The sequence below is a fragment of the Sturnus vulgaris genome, chromosome 24 (assembly GCF_052056855.1).
Source record: "Sturnus vulgaris isolate bStuVul1 chromosome 24, bStuVul1.hap1, whole genome shotgun sequence".
Lineage (NCBI taxonomy): Eukaryota > Metazoa > Chordata > Aves > Passeriformes > Sturnidae > Sturnus > Sturnus vulgaris.
The window spans coordinates 6,983,826-7,010,681 of record NC_142266.1 but is presented as its reverse complement, the minus strand read 5'-3'; the positions used below and the strand labels follow the sequence as shown (position 1 = coordinate 7,010,681).

Below are 26,856 nucleotides of genomic sequence, written 5' to 3'. Positions count from 1 at the left end.
TGCCCAGGCAGGAGCCGCTCCCCTGCCCCGGCGGAGCAGAGCCAGACACCGGAGCACGGGAATCGGAGAAACTTTCATTGTGTTACAAAAGTAAAAGGCATAAAGAGATGGTGAATCCTACAGGGCTGGGGCAGGCCTGGCTGCTCCACTCGGCTCTCAGCCCAGGGTTGATGCTCGAGGTGCTGCCCCCTAAAACCAGCCCGTGCTGGGAGGAGGCTGCCAGGGGAGCGGGCCCGGGGCTGCAGGGATGAATAAACTGACCAGGTAGGAATTCCCGTCGGGAAACTCCTCTGGCACACGGACACGGCTTCGGGGGGTTTGGGGGTTGGTGCCCCTGGCTGGGCTGGAAATGCTCTGGCGTGATCCTGCTCCTTCCAGAATCCCGCTGGGACACCAACCGCGACAATTCCAGCATCTGCGGCGGGGACAGAACGTGCCGGGGTGTCCTGTCCAGCTGGTGGCCACGGGAGCCACCCCCGGCCTCGGGGTCCTACAGGAGCCGCGGTTCCTACACAGCTCTCGGGGTGTTTGTATGGCTTTGAGCTCTCGGGGTGTTTCTTTGTATGGCTTTGAGTTCTCGGGGTGTTTCTTTGCATGGCTTTGAGCTCCGAGCGCGGCTCCCAAAAGCTTTCCCGAGCCGCGGCCGCGCCCCCCGGGCCGGGCGGGGAGGAGGCGCAGCCCTGGCGAGCGGAGGCACTCGAGGTGGTCATGGCTGTGGGCTCGGTCCCGGGATCGCCACGGGAGGCAGCGGCTGCTGGCGCTGGGTCCGCCCGGGGCGAGGAAGAGGAGGAAGAGAAAGAGAGAGAGAAGTTATTGCCAGGAACGGAGGAGCTGAGGAGCAGGGAGGAGCAGCCAGGCTCGCTGGTACGGTGGCACCGGGCTGGCAGGAGCGAGGAGGGGGCTCCGTGGGTGCTGCAGGGGGGGCAGAGGGGCAGCAGGTGACACAGGACACCCCAAGGTGCCCTGAGGGAACTTACCTTGGTCACGGCTGGAGGAACCGGGAGTTGCAGAGGCCAGAGGGGGCACCTGAGCCACAGAACGGGGCAGGGATGGGGGTACAGAGCTGCCCCAGCTCCCTCCACACACCGAACCGGGGCTGGGGCTCCTCACACACCCACGCCAGGCTGTGCTCCAGCCAGCCCCAGGCTGCAGAGCCCTCGGCCATCTCTGGCCCGTGTCCCACAGTGTCCCACAGTGTCCCACAGTTGTCCCTCATGCAGACCAGGTGGCTCCAGCCCATGCTGAGCCCCAGCACAAAGCCAGGGCAAACCAAACCCATGCTCCTCTGGCCAAGCCTTGAGGTGGCCCCTCACCCTCACAGCCCTGGCACCGCTGCCCCCATGCCAGGGGGATTCTGGTGGGATGGAGGGGGTGTGAACACAGCTGGAGGGTGATGGGCTCTGAGGCAGAGCTGTCATGCAGTGGAGATGAGATGGGTGGCTCAAGTGGTGAGAGGGAGAAGGAAGCACTTTCTTACCAGCCAACCCTCAGAAATCAGGGCAAACATCCGAGGAGGGGCAAATCCCATCAGGCTGTGCAGGAAATGGCAAAGTCCTGGCAGGCATCCTCCTGGGGAAGACACCAGAGGTTATGCACCTCACACCTGCCACGGGGCCAGAGGGGCTGGCACAGCTGGGGAAAGGACACTGAGGTGACAGCAGCCTGGAAATGTGGGACAGCAAATTCCCTTCACTGCAGCAAGAGTCACAGCAGCCCCAGCTGCTGCTCATCCCTCGTGCCAGGAGGTTCCAGGTGAGGCCTGAGCCTAACAGAATGCAAGTGGCACCTGAGGGATGCCAAACCCCGGCACACACCTGCCCTCTTCTGTCTTCAGGGAGGAAAAGAATCATCCAAGCGGTTAACTCTTTAAAAATAGAATTTTATTGAGTAACAAAGGAAAACTGGTTTAAATAAAAACAGGAAGGAGTCTGGCCCCTGGTAACGCCCCTCCTCACTGCTCCTCTGCCATCCCCCTGGCACAGGCGCTTGCAGGGTACAGAGCACGATGCTGGTGAACTCAGGGGGGCTGGGCTGCCCCCCAAAATGTGCTGCCCCTGCCCCAGGTTGAAACTGGTCTGTCTGACCCCAGGAAACCTGACAGGCAGCTCGGCACTGTGAGCCTGAGCCCTGTGCACAACGCTCCCTGTGCAGGACAGAAAACGTTCTACATAGAAAAAAAATCCTACAAATTGTGCAAAAATATCCAGCAGCTTTTAATAAGACGATTCAAGTATTGCTACAAGGTTTGTGACTCTCCCTTCCCCCCGGGGACACAGAGTGGTGCCCCTGGAGGAGAGCTGGGATGGCTCCCAGGGCACTGGGGACATTCTGCTGGTCAGAAACCCAAACCACGAGCACGGCACGAGCTCATCAGAGAGCAGCTCCCCCTCGCTGCTTCCTCTGTCAAACTCCACCTGGATGGGAGTGACCCTCAGGAATTCACACACGATCCCGGGGAGCTGCAGCTGCCAAACCTGACCCCTTGTGACCTGCATCTCATGAGACTCACAGAGCACAGAGTGTCCCCTGACTCGTGTCCTTGCTGCAAAACGTGTCTGACCAACTGGCAGGGCCAAAACACGGCCCCAGCCAGAAAACAGGACCAGCAGGGGTCACCAGGACATCCTCACTGGCCTCCCAGCTCAACAGCCAAACTTACCAAGGAAAGGGGAAGCTCTGGGAGCCAGAACAGCTCCCAGGTGGGCCCAGGGGAACAGGGAGTGTTCACGGAGCTGACACAGGGACACCGGGCACACAGCACCTCCTCCAGCCCAGCCCCGAGTGGGGATCATTTGTCAGTGCCCACCTCGTTCCCAGCAGGAATCACAGCAATGCCCTGGAGCTCAGGGCTCTGGGGCTCCCCAGGGCCCCCCAGTTCCCAGCACGAGTCCAAGGGTCCCAAAAGCTGTCAGGCTCTGTCAGGCAAAACCCCTGGCAGGCCACATCACAGTGAAACAAATACACAAAAAATAATAAATAAATGTAAAAAAAAAAAAGAGAAGGCAACACATGGCTCGAGTCTTTGGCAGCTCTGGGTGCCAGGGCTGTGGCAGGGGAAGGGACTGGCTGGAGCAAGGTGCAGGCACAGCAGGCACTGGGAACATCACAGCACTGCTAGGGAATGCCTCCTACCATGCTGGTGTCAGTTTTGGCTCCAAAGGAAGGGATTTCACTCTTGGGACTGGATGGGGTCCCCACATCTGGCTGGATAAATCCTCTTCTGTCTATCAAACTGCAAAACAGAAAGGGGAGTTCAGGGAACAAAGACTGAAAAGGCCACAGGGGAGCTCCTCTTGCTGAGCACAGCACAGGCAGGATGCTGGAGCACAGGGCTCCTGCCCAGCACAAGCCACAGAGCCCATCCCATGAGCCACAGGGAGCTCTGGGCCACCACAAACCCAAAGGGGAACTGGCCAAAGGGCTTCACAACACGAAATCAATGTGAAAGAGGAACAAACTGGAGAAAAAGGCTCTTCTCCTCCTCACAACCTCCCAGCCTGGCTCCCTGAATGCACAGACTGACAGCTCTGAATGGCAGCTCTGCATTTTGGCACCTCTGAACCCACCAAAAAGCCTGGGGACACTTCAGAGAGCAGGGATATGATATAAAATACAAAACACACTTTGCTCTGCTGCTGTTACACCGAGTTAGCACCACAGGGCTGCTTCACAGCTCCAAACTGGATCCTGCAGGAATCCCACGGCCCCAGGACAGGCTGGGAGCTCCTGCAGGTCCTGAGCTGGTGAGGAGCAGAGCAGGGCCTGCCCCTGCCCAACTGCACCATCTTGTGACCAAACTGCAGCTGTCCTGTGCTCGGGGACACTCCCAGCCAGGGAGGAGCCTTTGGAGGGGGACCCTGAGCATTCCTCAGTGCTGGTGAGAGCTGGGATGGCTCCCAGGGCACTGGGGACAGCCCTGGGGACACTCTGCTGGTCAGAAACCCAAACCACAGACCCTGCACTGCTGGGCATCTCCCCTGGCTGTTTGCCAGAGCACAGGAGCAAAAACCTGCCAAGAATCACAGAAGCATGGAATGGTTTGTGTCCCTAAAGATCACCTCATTCCAGCCCTTGCCACGGGGACAAGAAGTGCCTGTGCTGCATTGAGCATCTGCTGCCAAGTGCTCTGGTGCTGTTCTTCCCCTTATCCAACTGCAGGGCTTGTCTTAACTTCAAGTTCCACAGAACAACTACAACTGACCCACATTCATCCAGTTCCAACACAGTTCACAGCTCCTCATCCATCTCCAGCCTTTCTCTGCAGTGGAAGCTTTCCTGCTCCCCATCAGAGCAGCAGTGTTTGTGCTGCCACAGGCCCTGCCAGACCTGCCCTTCCCAAGGCTCCTCTCCCACTGCAGCCTGCAATTCCCAGAGCCCTTACCTGGGATGGAATGGCCCACACAGCACTGCACAGCAGTTTGTGAGGATGCTTTTATGGCTGTAGGGATTGGCAAACTCCGAGCCCCTCTTGTTTGACCAGGACCCCTTGATCTGAAAGGGATGGGCAGAGATTAGGAGGGGAAGGATGGGAGAGCAGACAGTGACACAGCAGTGGATCCCTGCAGGGCTGGAAGGTTTGTCCTGGAGCAGAGGGAGCAGCCACAGCTGAGGTTCAGCCCTGCCAGCTGTGCCCTCCCCGTGCTGTCACTGTCACCATCTGCCACACCAGCCCCGTGCCCTGCTCCCCTCGTGGTCCCCAGGGCTGGCAGCCCATCAGAGCAGGGCTCAGCTCGTGGTGCCTCAGGCTCAACAAACACCCAGGGGGGGTTCCCAGCCCAGAGGCTCCTCTGTCCCCAGCCCAGCAGCTGCCCCAGCTCTGCTTCTGAAACCAGGCGTGGCACAGGGGGTGGGCAGCTGCACATCTGGCACAGGGGGTGGGCAGCTGCACATCTGGCTCAGGCTGCACTCAACCATCACCAGCACCTTCACCAGCACATTTCCTCCTCCTGTTTTGCTTCCTCTCCCCAGCTGCAGCAGAAGGCTGGAGCCCACGGGCCACCAGTGCTGGGTACAAAGTGTGAGCTTCACTCACACAGCCCTGAGCAGCTCTGCCACACCCCTGAGTGAAAGGCGGAGGGGAAAGGAGAAAAAACAAAACCAAAAGGGATGCAAACACACCTTCTGCAGTGCTGGAAGCTCCCAGCAGGGATTACAGGTACTTCTGGCCAGAAAGGCGAATTTTGATTCTGAGGATCAGACAGATCCTGCTTTTCCATAGAACCTGCCCCACTCAGGGCACTCATTTGGTCCTTGGAGTCTGTGCACGCCCCAGATCTGAAGGTAAATCTCATCAGATGTCTGTACATCGTTTGCTAATTAGAGATGAGGAACCGCCAGACACAAAGGGACTGGCCCAGGGTCTCAGAGGAAACCCATGGTCACACAGGATGCTGAATTCAGATCACCAAGCTCACACCCAGATACCCCTCTGGGCCAGCCTTCCTTTTTTAATCTCACCACTCCTAATTTTAAGCAAGGCCACAAACAGACTGGAAAAAACACACACGTGATGGTTCTAACTCAGCCACCTGAAAGTGCAGCTGTGGGCACAGGCTGCTGGCTCTGCACTGAGGCAGCCAAGAACTCCCTGAGAAGCTGCTCAGGATGGGTCATGGGCACCTGGCAGCAGGACAAACATCCAGGTACTTACATCTTCATTTGTTGTCAGGTTGGAGGCGACTAAATAAGTGTGAAAACCTGAGAGGCCCAAAATAGACCAGACTGAGAAAAAACAAATCACCAGCTCCAGCACAGTGAAACAAAAGTCAAGGAGGTCTCAAGGAACAAAATCATCCCACAAGGACAGGCTGAGAACTGTCTGGGGAGGTTCGGGCAAGCTTCCCACTCGCCAAGCTGGATTGCAGGGATCCACCAAGGCACAGCCTGCTCCAGCTCTTCCCACCTAAACTCGTGTCCTGGGAAACTCTGTCACCCACCCTTAGTCCCAGGTAGCCAGGGGACTAAATTAATCTGGGGAAAGGACACCAGGATGAGGTGCAAAGAGCTCCTGGTCCCTCTCTGTCAGTGATTAGTGCTGCTGGGCACCCCGAGCAGCTGCTGCCAGCACAAGGATATCTCGCAGGGGTTGTCTTCAGAGTGGCCAGGAACCCATCCCTCTGAGAGCCTGCAAAACAAAACAGAACAAGGAATGGCATCCCAGCAGGCAGCCCTGCCCCTCCAGCCACAGCTCCACCCCCGTGGATCTGTCTGTCTGTCTGTCTGAGGAACAGCCAGTCTGGAACACCACAGGAATGTCAGTGCCCAGACACGGCTCAGGGGATGTGGGGCTGGTGGGAAATCGCCTTCCCTGCCAGGGAAAGGGTGGCTGCACCCCAGCTCACCAGCTCCGAGGAGCAAATCCCAGCTCCGAGGAGCAAACCCCAGCTCCGAGGAGCAAACCCCAGCTCCGAGGAGCAAACCCCAGCTCCGAGGAGCAAACCCCAGCTCCGAGAGACAAACCCCAGCTCCGAGAGACAAACCCCAGCTCCGAGGGACAAACCCCAGCTCCGAGAGACAAACCCCAGCTCCGAGGGACAAACCCCAGCTCCGAGGAGCAAACCCCAGCTCCGAGGGACAAACCCCAGCTCCGAGGGACAAACCCCAGCCCCGAGGGACAAACCCCAGCTCCGAGAGACAAACCCCAGCTCCCACAGCCCCTCTGCAGCAAGGGCTGATCCAGGGCTGCCTGACACCTGGGACCCTTTAACCCCTCGGCTGCTGGAACCCACCCAGACCCTTTCCTCCCCAGCCAGAGCTGTGCTGGGAGCACCAGAGCCCCTGCGGCCGCCGTGACTTACGCAGGGTGAGGTGGGTGATGACGCAGGCGAAGATGAAGGCGGTGAGGAAGGACAGGGACAGGATGAAGGAGTAGAAGTAGCGATAGTTGCGCTTGCCCACGCAGTTGCCCACCCAGGGGCAGTGGTGATCGAACCTCTCTGCAACAAAGGCTCGAGGTGAGGAGGGCTCCCAACACGGAGCAGACTGTGCTCAGCCCCCCCCAGAATGAGCAGCTACAGGCCCACGTTCCCCTGCACCCCGGGCAGAAGCTCCCTGCAGCAGTGCAGAGGCACAAAGCTCCCGTGGGCCCTGTACCAGCCAGGGCTCACACAACGACGAGCCTGCAGCAAACCCTGTGTTTGTGGAGCACTGCATTTCACAGAACCCTCCTCCCAAAGCCAGGGCAAACAGAGCCATGGAGTCCTGGACGTGCTGCCCCTTGCCCTGAGCCACTGCACCAGCGCTGCTTTCAATTTAAATGCAAAGGAGACAGACCATGCAGTATCTGGTTTTATAATCCTTCAGGAGAAGCAAAAAGCAATCTGTCCAGGAACACAAGTGACAGGACCAGAGGGAAGGGCTGGAGCTGTGCCAGGGGAGGGTCAGGCTGGAGATCAGGGAAAGATTCTTCCCCCAGAGGGTGCTGGGCATGACCCCAAGGCTGCCAGAGCTCCAGGGCTCTTGGCCAAAGCTCCCAGGGATGCCCAGGTGGGGCTGTTGGGGTGTCTGAGCAGGGCCAGGAGCTGGGTCAGTGATCCCTGGGGTCCCTCCAGCTCAGGATACCCCGCCCCCGAGCAGCTGTGGCCGGCCCTGCCCCTCTCACCCACGCAGTTGTCGCAGACGCTGCAGTGCGAGGTGCGCGGGGGCCGGAACATCTTGCAGGTGTAGCAGTACTTGAGCTTCACCACGTACTTGTTGATCACCACCTCCATGGTGCGGGCTGGGGGACGGTATGTGGAGCTGCCCATGCTGTCTGCAGCGACAAGGAGCGACATCACAGCCCTGTGCCACCCCAGCAGGGGCAGGGGGTGGCACATGCTCTCCTGGCTCTAACAGAACACACGACAGGATTTGTTGCAGGCAGCCAAGAGCTCCAGTCAGCTCCTCACAGTATTTATGGCCTGTCTTTGTTCAGGGGCAATGCTGCTGGGATGCCAGGAGGAAGCAGTGAGTGCCCAGTGCTGGGGAGTGCAAAGCAGCAGCCCAGGAGCAGCAGCTCATCCCTGCGTGTCCAGAGGGTCACAGCAGGCCGTGAAGGCACAAGTGGCACTGCCACAGGAGCATCCCTGCCACTGCCAGCACACAACCTGTGACCCACAGCTGCTGCACTCCCAGCCTGCAGGGATCTGTCTCCATCACTGTGGGGAAGGACAGCAGAAGGTCTCAAGTGCTCCAGCAGATTCCTGGAATTTGACATGTTTGTGTTCACAGCACAAGAGGATTCCTCCTCCTCCAGGTTTAAACTGAGGATTTTCAGGGGCACTGCAAGTCACAGCTCTGTGTGCTGGCAACTCCATTATTCCCTGGGGGCTGGAGACTGCTCCTGTACACAGCAATAGCTGGAAACCCCCGGGATCATGACTGCACTTTTGGGCGTTATTCCTTTTAGTCACTCCCAAAAAAGTACCTTTGCAGCTGTGAGGAGCTCTTCAGAAATAGTGATGCAACAGTCAGCATGTTAAGAGGATAATAAGTGGATTATATTAGCAGTAACAGCTGGCACATCAGGCAGCATCTGCAGCCAGATTACTGCTTTAGGCCCTTATAAATAGCAACATGGATCACCACTCTGGGGATATTCAAAAACCATTTTTAAAGTCAGATGCAGAATTACTGCCTTGCATCTGTCTTCAGCAGGACAGACTCAAGCTGTCTCACATCAGCTTTGCTGAAACATTTGTTCCAACCTGTCACATCAACGAGGTCCAGAGCTCCTGGATGCAAACACCTCCTTGGCTGTCCCCAAACCAGAGTGACTGAGCAGTTTTTAGAAGAGGACAAACATCAGCCTGCTCTAAAGAACACCTTGCAGCACAGCAGGCTCAATGGCAAATCAGTATCAAAAAGCATTAATTATCCTTCAACTCTGCTGCCTGGGACTGAAGAGGAACAAAAAGCACCTGAGCTGCTCTGCTGTGCCAGAGGAGTGTTGCACCTCTCACCACGGCTGGCAAACACTGTCAAGCCTCACAATCTGATACTCTGCATTTTTCTCAGCCCCTGGACAAACCTTCAGGAGCCAAGAGCCAAAAAAGGGGGCTCATAGAGCCTGAAAGGTGCACAGACACACACAGAGCCAAACACAGGAGAGGGATCAATGAGAGCTCTCACCAATTCTCTTCTCCAGGTCTGCAGCCTCGCTGGGGGTGGCTCTGGGCAGGATCCCTGGGTCTCTGAAGCTTGTCTGGAGCAGGCAGCTGATGACAAAGAAGAAGAGGACGGCGGCGATGATGGGGATGGCCAGGGTCAGGTGGCTGGCAAGGAAGGGGCAGCTGTTAAAAGATAAATAAAACGGAATTGTTACCAATCATTGCACGGAGCTGCTGCCAGCTGGGACATCACACCATGAACTATCACAGGGCAGTGGGCTCTGCAGCTGAGCTGGGGCTGATCCTGCAGAGATGGGGACTGCTGTGATCACACCCCACAGCAGGGCAGCTGGGGACAGAGAGGACACAGCCCTGCACACACAGAGCCACCGTCCCCTCCTGCAGAGGGCTGATCAGCACCCAGAGCCAGCACAGGATGGGCTGCCCCAGTCCTGAGGGCTGCAGGCAGTGCTCAGGCTCTGCAGCACTCGGAGAGGATTAAGCAACTTTTGTTTCACCTCCCAGCTCAGCTGTCCAGAACAAAGCACCCACCAAGCAACAAAACCCCTCCAGTCCAAGCCTGAGCCCCTCAGTCACGGACAGAGAGCTCTGTGAGAGACCCGAGCTTGTTGTCACCCCTTTCCTGCCCACTCTGCCCCACTAGGGAACAAGAAACTACAGAAATCATAGAATGCCCAAATAGTTTGGTTTGGACCTTAAAGCCATCCCATCCCACCCCTGCCACAGCAGGGACACCTCCCATTGTCCCAGCTGCTCCCAGACCCAGTGTCCAGCCTGGCCTTGGGCACTTCCAGGGGCAGCCACAGCTGCTCTGGGCACCCTGTGCAAGGTTTTCCAGGTTTTCCCATAGAAACCATGAAGTGCAGACACAGGCAAGATGCATTTACTGTACACCCAGCAAACCGGAGCCTGTGCAACAGAGGCATCCTGCTAAAATAACAACTTGGAGAGCCCCAGGGCATCCTCAAGCACGAGAGAGTGACTCGGCAAGAAGGGAGGCAGAGCAGATGTCCCGTGCCCCCTGCCTGGCCACACAAAGCCGGCACTGTGCTGAGCTGCCCGGCAGACAGAGCTGCCAGGGCACGGAGGATGCTGAGAAAAGGGGTTTTCCACCGGGAAGCTGTGCCTGCTCCCCGCAGCTGCCAGTGCCTTTCAGCTCATCTGACTTCTCAGAACCTCTAATCCGATCAAGCACTTTCATCTCCTCACCAGCAGGCTCGGGCAGCTTTACTCTGACACTTGCAGGGATAAAAAAAAAAAAAGAAAAAAAAAAAAGAAAAAAAAAAAGCGGCTCCCATCCCTCCCGGGACAGAAACAGAGGCAGGACACCAGAACCCTCCTAGGTGTCAGGAACCCACGGTGCTCCGTGCCCAGCTCCCCAGGGCAGCACAGGACACACCGGGATGCTCCTGGCTGTCCCCTCCCTCGGGCAGCAGGAGCAGGGAGCGTCCCTGGACCAGCTTTCCAAAGGAAAGGGGACTGGCGGCTCCTTCTTCCCCAGACTCTCGAGGTGGGACCCCGAAGGTTTCACCATTTAGAACAAACGCTGTTCCTAGACCCCAGGGATGGACAAAGCCCACGAGCCTTGGGGGTTTCTTGGGTGCAATTTTGGGCCAATTCTCTTCTTGGGAGCTGCATTTATAGGCCAGGGGGCACCCTGGGGGATGTTAAACCCCTTCCCGAGGCCAGACTGGGCAAACAAGGCGCAGAACAAACCCGTACCCGCAAAAACACAGCTGGGGCCGGGTGATGGGGCAGTGACTGCCTGCAAAGGGGGTCTGGAGGCTGTACTGCGGGGAGAAGGGACAGCGGGGATCCCGCGGGGGGACGGTGACCCCCAGCCCACCTCCCTCCCAGCACGGGGGCCAGCGTGGGCTGCCAGCCAGCCCAGCCAGCCCAGCTAGCCCAGCTAGCCCCGCTCCCCCAGGGCAGGCCATGCGGAGGGGAGCAGGCGCCGCTCGCAGCCCCGAGGGGCAGCACCCGAGGCACGCAGCCCGCGGCCCCAGACTCACTCGAAGGCGAAGAAGAGGCCGCTGGTGGCCAGGATGAGGCCGAGCGTGAGGGCGAAGACGCCGCTGTGCCGCGCCAGCATGAGGCGGCCGCCGCAGAAGAAGCGGTTGCGGCCCGGGAACACCTCCCACTTCCTGAGGGGCCGCCGCGCCGCTCCGGGCCCCGCCGGCGACGGCGACACTGACACCGACCCGCCCTGGCCCGGGCCCGGGCCCGCCGCCCCGGGCGGGATCTGCCGGTACTCGCAGTCCTTCATGGCCCCGCCGCGGCGCCCGGAGCCCCGGCCGCGATCCCCGGCCCGGCCCCGAGCCCCGGCCCGGCCCCGTCGGTCCCGCCCCGGCCCCGATCCCAGGCCCCGCCCCGCCGCACAGCGCCCCCTGCCGGCCCCGCCGCCACAGCGGGCAGGTCCCGCAGCGAAGCCCGGCCCCGATCCCCGAACACGAGCGGTGCCCGATTTCCCTGGGAACAAAACTCACTCCGGCGGTTTCCTGATGTCACTTTGCAGGAAGCGTCTGGCGCCCCAAAGGCAACCAGGGCTCTTGGAGCGGCAGCTCCCAGGACTGGCAGAAACCCTGACTCCAACGCCGGACCCGCGGTGACGTCACGTAACCACGCCCCCACCACAGTACCCCCGCCGCCAGGGCCACGCCCCTCTACGTCATCGCGTTGGTACGTGACCACGCCCCCTACGTCACGTCACATTCCCGGTGTCAGGTGGCACCGCCCCCCGGCCTACGTGACCCCCCAGTGTCACGTGGACCCGACTCCCGGGCCACGTGATTCCCTCCCCATTGTCACGTGTCCCTGACTCCCGTTCCACGTGATCTCCCCCAGCATCTCTCCCCCACCCCGCGTCTCCGCTTTGTCTCATCGCCCCGCCCACCTCTACGTCATCGTGTCGTCGCGTCGCCATCGTGTGTTCCCGCTTCCTGCTTGCGTCATCCCGTTGTCGCACCGCCCCGCCCCCTCCGGACTTCGCGTCGGCACGTGGCCACGCCTCCGAACGTCATCGCGTCTGCACGTGGCCACGCCCCCGATCATCCGGCGTCATGACGCATGCACGTCGCCCGCGTGGTTCCGCCCGCCACCGCCGTCTGCGGTCACGCCCAAAAACGTCATAGTGAAGTCACATTCCCCGCCCCTCCCGTGTCGTCATGTCCCGATGCCGATCCCGATGGCGGCAGCGCGGGCCGCGCCGCCTCTGCGGTAACTTTCACACGTTTATTGGGGCCATGCTTGTGCCCACACAGCCCCCGCCGTGTTCCCTGGCTCGGAGCCCGCAACCGGCTCCCCCGAAAAGGAGCCAGAACAGCTCCGGGCAGCCGGGCCCTCCCCTCCTCCTGCCGTGCCCACAACACATCCCGGGACATCCCCAAATCCATGCCGGGATCCTGCCGCAAATCAGGGCGTGCCATAACCTCCCCCAGGAGATGCAGGAGGCGAGGTGCATTCCCCAGCCCAGGCAGCTGATGGGAACTGTGGCGCTCAGCACCGCCAGCTGAGCGGGGCAGGGTGCTGCAGCATCGCACCACACGGAACAACCCGCCTGGCACATGGAGTGACACCTCTGTAACTGCAACAACAGCGTCCTCACAGCCTCCGCAGGCTTTCAGAGCGGGTGAGTTTCAGTTCTGAGCAGAGCTCCTGTCCCACTGCTGCCTGTGCCCGCACACCCCGCTACGTCCATGGCAAGAAGTTGCAGTGCAGGATCAGCCCCAGCAGCCAGTAGCCCAGGAAGAAGCCCAGGATGCTCTTGCTGAGGGGGGTAAGCAATCGCCAGTTCAGCAGCAGCCTCACAACGGGGTTGTCCGAGGTCCTCTTCCCACAGGAACTGGGAGATTTACCCACAAGAGGCTTCCCAGACTTCGGGTTATCAGTCCCTGTGCTCCAGAGTAAAGGTTCGTGTTCCTGGAGCAGGTGAGCTGGGAACCAGTAGAGGATGGGAGAGGAGGAGCAAAGGAACCGGGTCAGCACCTGGAGACAAGAGGCAGAGCAGAAATCACCCAAATTGCTGTGCTGTCACTGCCCCGGCCCCACAGGGAATGCCCCCCGTCCTACCTGCACGTGCATGCAGCAGAACCCGAACACCAGTAGGGCCGAGCTGTGCACCACGTACACGAAGGCAGCGGGGCCACAAAATCCACCTCTGGCCTTTCCCTTCTCTTCACTCTTATCCCTCTCCAGACCAAGGGTCAGGCAGTGCCGGGGGTTTGTGCTGATGTAGGTCCAGGCAGCCCACGAGCCCAGAAGGGTGACAGGCAGAGCAAGCAAGAAATTTGGGATCTGTCTGAGCTCAAAGTACCTCAGAAATCCCACGTTCCAATAAGTGTCCTGGACATAGGAATAGACCACAGGGAAGCGCTGGGAGCACCAGGGGGGTTCAGCCCCACCCGTGCCTGCCACACGATAGCCCTTGTCCCGTGCCAGCTGCAGCAGTGGCTCAGGAATGCTCTGAGCCAGGCCCGTGCCAGGCCTGCAGAACCTCACGTAGGCGTAATACTGAAACACAGCGAAAGGCAGAAAAATCCCAGCGCACATCAGGGCCGCTGAAGATGCCAGGCTGAGGACCTGCTTGCACAACGAGGGCAGCTTCCTCAGGGGTGCTGATCCCCCCTGCAGCTGGTGAGCAAAGCGCTTGGCACGCGAGTAGAGGAAGAAGCCAGCGTTGACGAGCCCGTTGGCACGGGCACCGGCAGCCAGGGAGAAGAGCAGCCCGCTGAGGCAGCCCTGCCCCTTCTCCAGCTGCCACATGGCGCCGAAGGCCAGGCAGGCGAAGGCGCTCTCCGAGTAGGCAGCTGCCATGAACACTCCGGCGGGGCTGATGGAGAAGAGCAGGGCGGCCAGGAACGCCTGGCGCCGGTTCTGCAGCACGGCCCGGCCCAGCCCCAGCAGCGCCGCGGCCGCCAGCGCGCTGAGCAGCGCGTTGAGCAGCGCTGCCGACAGCAGCAGGCGGCTGCGGGGCTGCAGCTGCAGCGGCCACGGCAGCACAGCGGCCAGCAGCCGCAGGCTGAGCGGGAACAGCGGCAGGAAGGCGCAGTTGTGCTCCAGCAGGTAGCCGTGCTCGGCGATGAACAGGAAATGCTCGCTGTCCCAGCGGGCCAGCCCGCCCAGCAGCCGCTCCAGCAGCGCGTCCCAAGGGCTCGGAGCACCCAGGCGAGGAGGGGAGAAGGCGTCGGCAGCGTGGTCCGGGATCAGCAGGTTAAACACGGCCTGGAAAACACGAGAGGGCTGCAGGATAGCAGAGATGCTCTGGTACCCAGAGCTCCTGGGGCTCAAACAAGGGGTGAGGGTGGCACCGAGGCCAGAGCCCCTCAGGGCTGTGTGTAGAGATGCCCACGAGGTTGTGAAAAGGTGCAAACGCGACTTTAGGAACAGAATAACTGGGACAGATCCAGCTTGAATCCCTGCAGAACTGGCCAGGGAAAGCTGCTCAGGGCTGTGACTGGGCTCTGTGCTGGCTGTCAGAGCCAAGCTCTCCCATGCTCAGAGCAAGATGTCTCTGAAAATCAGACCTGGGAGGAACGCACAGGAGGAGATTATTGTTCCTTTTCTGTGGATAAACACACCTTGAGCCAAACCAGCCTCTCACAGCAGCAGCGTGAAAACACAGCAAGTTACAAGGAAATTTATGCAATTTTACTTGACAACAAGCTGTCAGTAAAACCCATGGCTGCAGACTGTCCAGAGATGATTTCCCCATTGTGCAGAAGCAGCTCACGGATCTCAGGGGCACTGAAGGGAGGAGCAGCAAAGCCCAGCAGAGCCTCTCTGCCTGGGACAGACTTGCCTGCAGCAGCAGTGCCAGCGCCCGGCAGCGCAGGGAGAAGCACACGACCTCCCGGAGCTGGGGGTCTGCCCTGCTCCACAGCTCCATCCCACACTCAGGAATGGCCTCAGGAGCTCACCAGGGGAATTCTCCTTCCAGTTTGGGAAACCTGGGCTGGTAAACACAGAGGACAAAGAAAGGGATTTCTGGCTTCAGCCTCATTTGTGAATTTTGCACCTATATTTACTATCAGGCACTTTAAAGGTTGCAAGTCTCTGTGAACAAGGAAATCACTTATGGAAGAGATCATGGATCGGGGATGCAGAGACCTCTTTGATATTGTTCCTATTAAAAAAAATAAATCCCTGACTTCTTAACGTTGACCGAGACACTGAGGGAGGGAGGTTATGGTGTGTTCTCTGACCCCACTCTTCACCAGGCCAGAGAAAATCCCTGGAGCAGAGAGGCTGCTCCAGCAGCTGGAGCCAGGGCTGTGCCAAGCATCCTCACACACATCCAGTCCCAATGCACTGAATGGCATTTAAGCCTCTTTTTCCTGGAATGGAGACAGAACTCATGTGGACTCTGAGTGTAACCCCTGTGTAAGCAGTTGCTGAGTGGGGCTGCCAGGAGCTCCCTCCTCTCTCCTTGCCCCTGGGAAGCCAAGAATGGATTTACTCAGCTGGCTCTGTGTCACCAGCTCTGCCAGAGCACACAGCTTCCCCCAGCACAGGCAGCACGGGCAGGACACAAACTCTGCCACTCCACCCTCACCACCTCCAGTTTTCCAGTATTTTTCCCTCCTGGCACCTGCCTGCCAGGGCACGCTGCACATGCTGAGTCCACCTCCTCCCTGCAAACCTCCTCTGAGGGATTTAAACCTGTCTGTGGAGCCTCCCCAGGTCAGTGTCTGCATGTCCTGGCTGCTGTGGTGGCCACCTCTGAACCCCTGGCCCTGAGCCACGGGAGGTGGGCAGGATCTGCCGTGCAGCTCTTTAAGATAAAACGTTTCTTCCGTTGGCTCCCCAGCCACCAACTGCTTTTCAGTTTAACAAACACACAGCTCACAGCTCTCACCGAGTCCCAGTGACACCACATCCTGCCCTTCTCTCTGCTCCAGCACTTTGTAACACACAGAGATCCCCAGATCGATCACTCCACAACCTAAAATCTGAGATTTCCCTATTGCCATTGTGGAGAAAAAACCCTGCCAGGCTGGAATTGCACGAGAGGGCAGAGAGCAAATCATCAGCAAGGCAAAAACCAAGATCCTGACTGGCTCACTGACAACTCCAAACCCCAACCACAGGGTTATGCTTCCTATTTAACCACAAATAAAAGTTCTGGGGTTGCTCCTATTCCCCTTGTGCTCCCCAGCACTCACAAAGCAACTGGTGGGAGGCACATTCTCCTGCATCATGAAGCTGTGACGTTATTTTAAGCGAGGGGACACTTCAACCCAGCTGTAAACTCTTTTAAAGCGCATTCACAGCTGCAAATCCTATTAAAGCACAGCGGCAAAAATGGTCCCGGCACTTTAAATATAGTTTTTTGAAAAAGTAGAGAAAAAGCCTCGCCTGAATGTGCCAAGAGAGCTCAAAGCAAACAGCTTTAAAAAGCCTGTTCCTGTCACGACGCAGCACACCTTGTGACAGAGCAAAGCCTTCAAAAGAGCTGCAGCCCACAAGCCCCATTTGGATCCAGAACGCAGCGTCGGGAATGGCTCTGCCCCAAAAATCCTCTGGGAAGGAGCACCTGCACGAACACAAAAAGGAGAGGGAGAAGGGTGTTAAAAATATTCCAGCAGAAAAAGATGCAAAGTCTTAATTACAGGCGTTTTCCTCTCTGGGTTCTGCGCTTCCCTTGGCTCTCAGCTGCGAATCGGAGCCTGGAAGCGGCGCTGGGAGGGGGATGTGAGCAGGGGCCGGGGAACGGGGCCAGGACGGCTCCAGGCAGCCGCAGTGCAGGGCAGGGACCAGCCGGTGGCAGCAGCCGCTCGCCACAGCGGCATTTCCCTCGCCACGGCCGGCAGCCAGGGCAAGGGATCGTGCCCCGGCATCCAGCACGGCCTGGGCACCCCTGCTGCCTCTCCAACCTGCTGGCAGACTCAGCAGACGCTCCAGAGGTTTTAAAACCTCTTCTAACCGGGTTGCCAAGGGAATGCAGCAGGATTTTGGAAATCCTGTTTGCCTGGCGCTGTTTCTGTGGGCTGGGAGCTCTCGGCCATCTCTCCTGCCCGGTTCAGCTGCTGGTCCAGAGGCTGCAGCTCCAGCAGCGCTTCCCTTGGATGCGGATGGAAACGGGAGTGTTTTTATCTCTTGTAACAGCTCAGGGGGTGAACCAAACCTGCCTGGATCAGAACCCAGGGAGCCAAACCCGCCGCGGCCGCACGTGGAGCCCACACGGGCAGAGCTCACCCCTCCAACACAGGACAAGGCGGGATGAGCAGAGGCCGCGGCAGAGCCGGTGCTGAGGGGCACAGCGGGATTCCCAGGATTAGGATATTCCCAGGATTAGGGACCGGTGTGCTGAGGAGTCACCGGACACCGGAGGGTGCAGGGCCCCGAGCACACGGGGCTGTCCCCAACCCCTCCGGTATCGTTCCCGCCGCCAGCCAGGCCTGGAAGGCCGACCGACCCCGCCCGACCCCGCGCCTGACCCGGGATCCCGGGGCGAGGCCTCCCGGCGGCTGGGCCCCTCCAGGCCTCACCGTGCGGCTCCTGCCGGGGCCGGGGCCGGGCCGAGGGCGGCGGGACAGCCCGGCTGCGATCCCGGCTTTGATCCCGGTCCTGGTCCCGGTCCCGATCCCGATCCCGGTCCCGCAGCGCCCCCTTGCGGAGGAACAGAGGAAGGAGGCCCCGCCCGCTCCTCCCCGCCCGAGCGCGCGGCTCCCTGGCCCCGCCCGCCCCACAGCGCGCGGTTTCCGGTCCCGCCCCTTCCGGCGGCGCGTGGCGGCGGCGCGCGCGTGTGGGGAAGGGAAGGGGCGGGCGGCGCCATCTTTGTTGAGGGCGGGCGGGGAACCCGGGCCGGGAGCGGGGCCAGCGCAGCCCCAGGGCCGTGTCCCGTCAGCAGGGACCTGAGGCGGGCAGAGCTGCGCCCTGCAGGGCTGCCGGGAGGGCACAGGCCCCGCTGTTCCCAGCCCCACACCCACGGACATCCCGCATTCCCAGGGCGGCCGGAACGCAAATCCTTCGTTCTTTGCTCCGAATCTTTCCATTCCTACAGGAGTTCCTTGCACGCCTCTCTCTGAGCCCACCTCTCTGCCCTTCCCCTTTTCTGCCAGCAAAGGAGAACACTTGAGTTCACCGCAGGCCAGATCCCTGATGGAAAACTCAGGGTCTGCCCGCATCCACCCTGGGATGAAGGAGAAACCATCGCGGGCTGCTGAGCCCTGAAGGAGAATCCCCGAGTGCTTTTCATCCGGCATCAGGCTTGGATGAACTCACGTTTTCTTTGCTGGCAAAAAAATGGGGAACAGCAGAGTGATTGGGGTCCAAAAGGTGTTTCAAGGAATTCCCTGAATGGATTTGGGTACAAAGCAGGCCCAAAGCATCAAGGATTTGAGCTCCAGGCAGCCAAGGTCAAAGTTCAGGTGTGGCCAAACTGGGAACACTGTTCTCATTTTACTCATTTCTCATGTCCGCCCTTTATTTCCACTGTTTTAGCAGTGCACAGGGGCTGTGTCTGTGCACACATCTCTCACCTCAACTGGGTGTATAATTCTGATAAAATGGATTTCCAGGAACACTCCTGCCTCTCCTCTCCTCCCAAACGTGGCACTGACTCCAGATTAAATCCACAGGGAAAGCTGCTGACGTTACCTGTTTCCACTTCACTGATGGCTCCTTTCTGTTCAGGAAAAGCAGCAGAACTTCCACATCCATTTCATCAGGTGAAACACAACTCCTGGAACACAGAACTGAATTGTCAGGGAAGTCGGGTTTGCACTGACAGTGTGGCAGAGTCCAGCAGAATCCTGGTCTCACACTCGGTTCCCAGCGTTTTCTAAAGCCAAGGAAGCCCAGCACCATTCCTGCCTTTTGAGCAATCCATTTGAAGGACTCTCCTGCCAGGAAGAGCTCCCACCATTCCTGCTGACAGACAAGACTTTTCAGGAAAAAGACTCTTTGATTTCAGCACAATCACTCCCAGGAATCTGAAGTTTGAGGAATGAAGGCTCTGGGAACTGAGAGCTCCCGAGGAGAGGGCTGGGAAGATAAAACAAGGGGAATTTTTGAACAAAAATGACGCTTGCCTTTAAAAAAAAAAAAGCTGCTTTTTCTTTAATGAGCTCGGAGCAGTTGTAGCTACCCTACTTCCAGTATCCACTGAGGAAAGAGCCTCGGGCTAAATGAAATGCCCTGAAAACGTGCAGCTCCTCATCCAGAGAGCCTGAGCCTGCTGAAGGGCCTGGGAGCTCTGTCTGCTGGAAAGCCCCAGCCTCAGGAAAAGTCAAGAGTCCACACCACGCTCCCAAGAAAATGTGAAAAATGCGAGGGGAGCGAAAATTTTCCATTTTACAGAGCTGGGAGGGAACTGCTTCCCTTCCCAGCAAGGCCCTTCCCTCCCTGGCAGCCACAGCTTCACCTCACGCTGCAAATCCCGAGCCTGGGCAGCTCCTAAGGAAAAATTCCAGCAGGGAAAGCAAAGTCAGGGCAAGCAGCATCAGAGCTCCTGAGCAGGGCAGGCCTTGGGCAGCACCTGGCTGCACTGAACTGCCAATAAAAAAAACCCTTACAAACATCTTACCAAGATTTAATGTACATTTATTCTTAACACGTGGAACATATAGTATAAAGATTTCATACTGAATAAATGATATTCATTAAGCCAAAAAAGGAAAAAAGGGAGGAATTTACATCAAGTTTTTAGCTACATCGTCTGAAATACAAATATGCAGAATTCATCACTGAAAAATCTCAATTGTGTTTCTTCATCAGGAACTTCAACTGAACCTAGAACTTTTTCACACCTCGATTAGAAAGAAAACAAAAACAGGAAAAAATAAACTATAAGTTGATTGGCTGCTGAGACAGCAATGACTTTATACACAGAGACCTGTACAGCATCCTCCAGGGAGGGATGTCTGGCAAGAGATTAAATAATTGTGTCTCGCTTTTGCAGGTCATCAACTCGTTAACTCGTCATACTATAAAGGGTGGGAGGGGACAAAACTGCAGGAGTCTCAGGGTATGTGCAATGTACAACGTCATATATATATACACACGTGGCAGCGCTGGGCTGCAGCTAAAGGTTAAAACCAGTTCTAAGAGGTGATCTCAGGGTTATTCATACAATCAAGGAGGAAGAGAGAAAGAGGTCAGGGTGTTGTAGGTTCACACATTATACTTTGGGGGAAAAGCCTTTTTTTCTCCTCAACATTAACTAAAAACATTTTTAAAAACTACAGCTTGCTGCTGATCCAGCGTTTTTTTCTTTTTTTTTTTTATCCATGTGAGACATTATTACAGTATGTTTACAGTTTAAGGTGTACAGTACATGGAGTTCTACACGCTACTGCACAGGCCTCCCTTGGACAAGGTCTGTTCACAACTGGTAACTTCTTGGTTCCTGCAAGATTGTGAATGTACAACGATAAACCACACAGAGTTCAGCAGTCACTTTTTGTCCTTCAGAGTTTACCATTAAAAACAGTTATGAAAGTGGTGCCTGTCAATGGGATAACACGGCAAGTCGTCTTTCCCCAAACTCACTGTAAACGACAGTAACTTTGGTTAAAATAAAAAAAGTCTTCTATGTAGACAGAACTTTGTCTCCTTTAATAAGGGATTCAGGACAAATTTGAAGGGCAGGGGAGGGGGAGAGGGGCCGGGGACATCTTTCCCCGAGGGAGAAGCAGGACAGCGCAGGGCAGACAGTGGATTCTGAGGTGGTTTTGCATAAATAAAGGGCAACAGTCAGTTTCTAAGTTCTCCACTCACGCACACGCACACGGGGGCTCGGATCCCACAGCTGTCATGACTGGCCAATTAAAAACAGTACATCACAAATAACTTGTGAAACCAAAGAGTTCATCAAAGGCGACACGGAGATGTCCAAGAGCCGCGACTCGTACAAGGTGAACTCCGAGTGGTTCTCGTCCACCTTGGCCAGGGCCAGCAGCGCGCGGGCGGCGCGGCGCATCATGTCCACGCTGGTGGCCTCGAAGGGAGGGCTCTGCATGTGCATCAGCCCCGCCTGGCTCTGCTGGAACTGCGTGGCGGCCAGGCTGTCCTCCAGGAAGCCCAGCAGGTTGCCGATGCTGCCCTTCTGCACGGCAATGGCTCTGGCGGCCAGGCTGTCCCCCTGGGCCAGGTTGGCCAGCAGCACCACGGCCATCTCCCGGCACACCGGGTTCTTTCTGTCACTGAGGAACCGCACCATGGTGCTGTACAGCTTCTCCAAGCGGCTGAAGGGCGGCGTGGCGAGGATCAAATCCACGTTGTTGTCCTGGATGCTGAGTTTGCTGAGTGTTTCCAAAACCAGTCTCTGAGGGGAGAGGACAGCGTTGGGCCCCAGTGTCGGGAAGGGATCCTGGGCCTCTGCTGAGGGACACACTGCCCAGTGGAGGAGTCCATCCAGGATGGGCAAACAGATGCTTTCCGGGTAAGGGGAGAGGTCCAGCTGCCCAGAAATGTTGGCCAACGTGACCAGTGTGTTTTCACGCAGCATCTCCAAACAGTCCCACCACCACTCCACCTTGTTGCAGCTCACCCCTTGGTCCTGCTCCTCCTCTTTCTCGTAGGTCAGGGGGGCCTGTTTGCGTTCTGGATGCTTGTGGTGTAGGAGGATCAGTTTCCCTAGAATCAGCAGCAGCCCGGGGTGTTTGGACATTTCAAAGTCATTGCCTGGCACAAACGATAAACTCCTGATGATGTTGGAGACGCAGATGCAGCGCTTGGCCAGAGAGTCCTGCCAGTCCAGGAGGGTGCAGAGCGGCGTCTCGTCCTTACTGTGGGGTTCGTCCTCCAGGATTTTTATATTTCTGTGGCTCTGAGCTGGGCTGATGACAAAGGGAAACTTGCTGCTCTCCTTGGCCGTTTCCGAAGCTTTGACCTCTTCCTCGTCCCCTGCCAGGGAGCCGGGGCGTGCCGAGAGCATGTCGTCCATGGTGGCCGTGATCCTCTTCTCCGAGGAGCCGTCGGGAGCAGGGGCCTCCCCTTCCCTGGGGCTCGGGTTGCTCTCGGCTGCTGAGCGTTTCCTCAAGGCAGAGGAGCAGGAAGCTCGTTTGTGAGGCAAGGGCAGCTCGGTCTTGCTCTCGAAGTGAGTCTGGATGTGCTCGGTGGTGTCCCCGCCGCCGATGCGCCAGTGCAGGAGCCCGCTGTCGAACTCCTGCACCCGCCCCAGCTTGGCCGAATAATCCACCACGAAGGGGTCGTTCTTCTGCACCACCTTCACTGGAAGCTTGTCAAATTTACTCACTAGCTTCTCCTCGCTGCTCTCTAGAGGTACTTTGTCCTTGCTCGAAAACGCAGCCTCCTCCTCTTCCTCATCCTCCTCTTCCTCCTCACAGTTCAGGCTCCGTGGCTCGTCGTCCTCCTCCCCTTCTTCAGGGGAGGAAGCTGAGGATTTGCAGAACCTTTCTGGATCTAATAGTGTTCTTTGCCCTGGGTCTCCTACCTCGTATTCCTTCAGGATTCCAAAGATCTCGATCAGGCAGCGCCGGAAATATTCCACCAAGAGTTCCAGCAAGCCTGGCAGCTAAAGGGGGGGAGAAAAACAGGAGGGGAGGAAGGAACAGCCATCAGAAAACAACTCAGGCCAACTCACACAGGGTGCAGAGAGTTTAAGCAGTGCTGCCGGTTAATGGTGCTTCTTGTGCAGGCCATAGATGGTGCAGAAGCGAGGTTTTTGTCCTCTGAGAAAAGGGACACTGGCTGTCAGTATCCAAACTGCCCCCTGCACACACCCTCGCTGCCACCACCCCCTGCAGCACCAGCACTTCAAAGAGCTGCCTCGAGAGCATCTGCACCCACCTGGCTGAGGTTGAAGGTCATGATGCTGTTGTCATCGTAGAGCAGGATGTTTATGGTATCTAAGGCCCACGTACTTTCAGCCAGCAGCCCCGACTTCAGAGACATCATCACTCTCCAGGCTTCAGGAGTTCCTGTAACATAAACACATGATACTTCCAGCTCCTGGAGTTTCAAAACAAAAAGGAGACACCTGATACTGCTCTTTGGACCTGTGAAGAGCAGAGCCTGCTTAAGATGATGTACAGGCTGTGTCTACGACCCACCACCCGCCTACCAGGCAATGCCAGAGTCAGGGCTCAGAACACAATTAACCTGCAAAAATGCCTTTTTGTGTCAAAGCCAGCAGAGCCCCTCTGGTACCGAGGGGCCAAGGCAGCAGCAATCCCTAAAAGGCAGCAGCAGAAGGGCAGGAGTCTCCTCTTACCGATATCTTTCGCCGTCAGCCGCCTCCTCTGCTTCAGCACAGGTTGCGTGGCCTCCACGGAGCCGGGTGGGAAGGTGATGTCCCGTCGGATCATGGGGGGCTGCACGGCTGCTGGTGTGATGTGCGAGGCGGGCACGGGCGGCCCTGCCTTCTGCATCTTCATCCCCGAGTGCAGGAACGGGGATTTACTGGGAGAAGTGCGGTTCTCCAGAGGTCTGGGCAGAGGTGCTGGGCTGGATACCTGAGGAATGTGATTCTGCATGCTGGGGGGGGTCTGGTAGTTGGACTGCGGGGGCCTGGTCATGGGGGGCACGGGGGCGGAGGGGCCGTAGGGAGGTTGCCGGTTGCCGTGGGAAGGCCATGGTCCCTCGTGGTTGACCCTCTGGTCTGAATGCAGGATTTCATCCGTTCGAGTGACCCCGTGGTAGGCGGGGCCCTGGGGCGCCGCGCCCGAGCTCTGCCGGTTGGGGTAACTGCCGTAGCCCAGCTCGTTCCTGCCCTGCCACAGAGCCCCTTGCTGGGGACCCTCGGGCGCCGGCTGCATCCCCCCCATCATCTGCGGGGGCAGGCTCTGCTGGGCGGCCGAGCCGGGCGCGGCCGACACGCGGTCCCGGCCGAACTGGAAGGGGAACTGGCTCTGGGCACGGCGCTCGGCCGGGTACGTGCTGCCGTACTGGTTGTACAGCTCCTGCTGCGGCGAGGGCTGCGCCGGCGGCTGCTGCTGCGGCTGCTGCGGCTGCTGCGCCGGGGCCAGCGGCTGCTGCTGGCCCTGGGCCTGGCCCTGGCTGTAGGGAACGCTGTAGAGCTCGCCCTCGTGCCGCTTGGCCGGGAGCCCGTAGCTGCCGTCCATCGGCCGCTTGTAGTTCTGCGGGGAGAGAGAGGCACAGAGGGGTCCGTGAGCGGGGACTGGGGATGGTGGAAGGGTTTGGAGTGCTGGAAGGGGATGCACAGGGAGGTGGGAGCGCTGGAATTGTCAGGGGTTTGTTGTCAGCGCTTTGCTCGGTGGTTGGACTCGTTGATCCCAGAGGTCTTTTCCAGCCTCAGTGGTTCCGTGAGACCAACGAGCCAAAGCTCTGGGCAGAGTCCCCGGAGGCAGAGGATGTGCCCCACAGCACGGCCTGGGACAGGCTCTGTCTCCTTGCCGGCCGTATCTGATGTGAAAGTTGGATCAGTTGTTCCATTTCACAAGCCAAGGCCAATTCCTTGTGGCTGCCTGGGGAGTTTCCCTGTGGATTCCACAAGGATGCCTTGGGGGCAGGAGTCTGCCCACAGGAAGGACTTTCCTGCAGAAAAGGCTCAGCTCTATTCTGCATTCACCACAAACCAGACCAGACACTGGCACTTGCTTCCTTCCACATCCAGGAATTTTATCAGACCCTATTTCTCTCACACTTCCCAGGTTTCTGCTGAAGTATCAGACAGAATGCATTAAAAACTGTTGTACTTCCTGCTTCTTCCTTTCCTGTGGATTTCAAAAAGTGCTGCTGAAAGGAGGTTTCTCACCCCTAATTCTCTTAAGTGCAAACGGAGAAAACAGCCAATTGCTGAGACCAAATGAAAACCCAGGATCTCTCGTGCCTCCAAGGTCTGAGCTGTAGCTGCTGTGGAGGCTGTTCAGACACTCCATGGTCATAACTGGCTTCAGATGGAGCTCTAGGGCTTCAGAGATGACAAGTTCCAGAGTAACTCGAACTCTTGGCTCCGAGCCCCGTGGCTCTGGTTGCAGAGCCAAACTGCAGAGCAGTTGGAATTATTCTTAGCACAGCTCAGTGAGTGCCCTCTCTATACTCTCCTAAACCATAGGACTTAAAATTATCAGGAAAACATTATGGGTCCTGGCATGGGTACAAAGAGCAAGTCCTATGTGAGGATTAGGGAAAGGGATTCATTCAAACTGTCCTGGAACAAACCTGATGGGTTTGGGAACAGCAAGGAGGAAGGGGCAGCAGGGCAATGGCTCTGAAGCCTCTGGCTGCAGGATAAGAAAGACCAAAAAAAATCCCCTGGTTTGTGCAGAACAATCTACCTGAAACAGGTAGATCATTCTCTCCTGAATGATCCTGAACTTATTCCAAAGAAAGTCATCACTTGGACCAAAAGTGCTACAGAAACAGGATGGGATTCAGAAAGTTCCAGAGGGACAGAGAAGCCCAATAAAACTCCCTGATCTTCTGCTGCCTGACCAGAGCATGCAAACCACACAACCTCCATTCTCAGAACACTATTTTGTTAACACAGCACTGGGAATGTTAATTAAAACTTCAGATTTTTTTTTTCAAATGGGAAAAAGGTCTCCTGTATAAAATCAGGTTGGACAGGACTTGGAACACCCTGGGAAGGTGTCCCTGCCAGGGCAGGGGGTGGCACTGGATGGGCTTTAAGGTCCCTTCACCCAAGCCATTGTGTGATTCTGTGATGAGGCACCTGATTGTTCCCATTCATAAAGCAAATGAGCCCAGAGAGTTTTCATCTTGCCAGCAGAGATGAAACTCTCAGCTGAGCCAGCCAGGATGTCTGGGGTCACCCACCTGCTGCTGCTGCTGATACATGGTGGTTTGCTGGCTGGGGAAGGGGCTGCCCGAGGTTGTGCCTTGAGTGGAGAATTGATTGCCATAGGAATCATGTCTGGAGAAGAGAGAGACGTGTGAGTGTCACTGAGGCAGGCTGGGAGCCCTGGCTGGGGACAGCAGCCCCTGGCACAGACCTTTGCTGCTGCTGCTGCTGCTGGGGATAGCGGCTGGGCGAGTACATGCCCGAGTCGGGCGTGGAGGGCAGGATGCTGGGCTGGGGGGTCCCGCTGCCCAGGCTGCCCTCAGCTCCCATCCCGGGCTCCGTCCTGCGTGGGAACACAGAGAAAAAAAAAAACCAAAACCTCAGTTCCACTCAGGATCGCTCAGTGGAGAGGGGAGCTGAGCACAGCCCTGCTGACCCACCTGACTCTGTCGTAGGGGGCTCCGTAGGGGTAGTGCTGCCGCTGCCCCATGGCCATGTTGCCCATGCCAGGGCCAGCAGAGCGGTTGTAAGGGTCACCCATGCCACTGTTGGGGCCCTGCCCTGAGGACATGAAGGGATCGCTTCCAGGAGCTGCAACACAGAAGGAACCACTGAGCAACACCCACCCCGAGCCTTGGCAAAACACAGCTGAGCTTCTGGGGGTCCCCCAGGTGGCCCCAGGCAGGAGGGCTGCAGGACAGGAGGATCCCTCACCTTTCCTCATGCTGCTGTAAGGATCTTTATTTGGCTCGTAAGACATGCGACCCATCATGTCAGAGGTATTCATGCTGGGCTGGTACCCTGGGTTTGGAGTCATGGAGTTCCTCTTCTGGAACGTGGGATCACTGCCATCTGCAAAGGCATCCTGGAGGCCCACAGAGTTACTCCTGTTCCAAAAAACCCCACAAACACATTACACAGGTCCTCAGGATGCTCCTCCTCACATCCTCCCTCCCAGGGCCAAGAGGAGCTGCCCTTCCACAACTCTGTCCTCAGACCCAACCTCAAAATTAAAGAATATTCACACACAATGCTGCTGTCAGCCATGAAGGAAGGGGCAAAGTGATGGAGTCCCACCAC

The 26,856-nt window shown here is 57.8% G+C and overlaps 3 protein-coding genes across 8 annotated transcripts in view; all 3 read right to left on the bottom strand.

Moving 5' to 3' along the window:
- Positions 1-54: 54 nt before the first annotated feature.
- On the bottom strand, positions 55-11,433 carry ZDHHC18 (zDHHC palmitoyltransferase 18). 4 transcript variants are annotated; one of them, XM_088178259.1, is made up of 11 exons: positions 11,120-11,430; positions 9,109-9,269; positions 7,601-7,750; positions 6,798-6,935; positions 6,076-6,124; positions 5,651-5,753; positions 4,382-4,491; positions 3,133-3,232; positions 1,478-1,569; positions 978-1,026; positions 55-760 (listed from the first exon to the last, which is right to left on the bottom strand). In XM_088178259.1, the coding sequence occupies exons 1-9, from the start codon at positions 11,371-11,373 to the stop codon at positions 1,528-1,530; spliced, it is 1,107 nt and encodes a 368-aa protein (XP_088034385.1). In that variant the 5' UTR covers positions 11,374-11,430; the 3' UTR covers positions 55-760; positions 978-1,026; positions 1,478-1,527. The 4 variants fall into 4 exon arrangements, with proteins under 4 accessions (XP_088034385.1, XP_014746017.2, XP_088034384.1 ...); XM_014890531.2 differs by lacking the exon at positions 978-1,026; XM_088178258.1 differs by lacking the exons at positions 978-1,026; positions 1,478-1,569 and having other exon boundaries at positions 11,120-11,431.
- Positions 11,434-12,324: 891 nt separating this feature from the next.
- Positions 12,325-17,612, bottom strand: PIGV (phosphatidylinositol glycan anchor biosynthesis class V). 2 transcript variants are annotated; one of them, XM_088178255.1, is made up of 5 exons: positions 17,594-17,612; positions 16,529-16,638; positions 14,905-15,057; positions 13,176-14,327; positions 12,325-13,091 (listed from the first exon to the last, which is right to left on the bottom strand). In XM_088178255.1, the coding sequence occupies exons 3-5, from the start codon at positions 14,989-14,991 to the stop codon at positions 12,795-12,797; spliced, it is 1,536 nt and encodes a 511-aa protein (XP_088034381.1). In that variant the 5' UTR covers positions 14,992-15,057; positions 16,529-16,638; positions 17,594-17,612; the 3' UTR covers positions 12,325-12,794. The 2 variants fall into 2 exon arrangements, with proteins under 2 accessions (XP_088034381.1, XP_014746015.1); XM_014890529.2 differs by lacking the exons at positions 16,529-16,638; positions 17,594-17,612 and having other exon boundaries at positions 14,905-16,522.
- Positions 17,613-19,628: 2,016 nt separating this feature from the next.
- The window catches only part of ARID1A (AT-rich interaction domain 1A), a 52,192-nt gene continuing 44,964 nt past the window's right edge, over positions 19,629-26,856 (bottom strand). For both annotated transcript variants that reach the window (XM_014890527.2, XM_088178251.1), the window contains exons 14-20: positions 26,491-26,663; positions 26,217-26,367; positions 25,988-26,119; positions 25,812-25,908; positions 23,284-24,148; positions 22,860-22,990; positions 19,629-22,584 (exon numbers count right to left, since the gene is read on the bottom strand). In XM_014890527.2, the coding sequence (XP_014746013.2) occupies positions 20,860-22,584; positions 22,860-22,990; positions 23,284-24,148; positions 25,812-25,908; positions 25,988-26,119; positions 26,217-26,367; positions 26,491-26,663 (3,274 nt within the window). In that variant the 3' untranslated portion in view covers positions 19,629-20,859. The remainder of the gene's footprint in view (positions 22,585-22,859; positions 22,991-23,283; positions 24,149-25,811; positions 25,909-25,987; positions 26,120-26,216; positions 26,368-26,490; positions 26,664-26,856) is intronic.

Bases quoted from the DNA above. Each gene is read 5' to 3' on its own strand.
- ZDHHC18 (XM_088178258.1), bottom strand. From the start codon at position 11,373: ATGAAGGACTGCGAGTACCGGCAGATCCCGCCCGGGGCGGCGGGCCCG. The intron at 7,751-9,108 runs GTGAGAGCTCTC...TTGTCGCTGCAG, and splicing joins AGACCTGGAGAAGAGAATTG to ACAGCATGGGCAGCTCCACA. The intron at 761-3,132 runs GTAGGAGGCATT...GGGCGGACCCAG, and splicing joins CCAAAACTGACACCAGCATG to CGCCAGCAGCCGCTGCCTCC.
- PIGV (XM_088178255.1), bottom strand. From the start codon at position 14,991: ATGGAGCTGTGGAGCAGGGCAGACCCCCAGCTCCGGGAGGTCGTGTGC. The intron at 14,328-14,904 runs GCAAGTCTGTCC...CGTGTTTTCCAG, and splicing joins CGCTGGCACTGCTGCTGCAG to GCCGTGTTTAACCTGCTGAT. The intron at 13,092-13,175 runs GTAGGACGGGGG...TCTTGTCTCCAG, and splicing joins TCTGCTGCATGCACGTGCAG to GTGCTGACCCGGTTCCTTTG.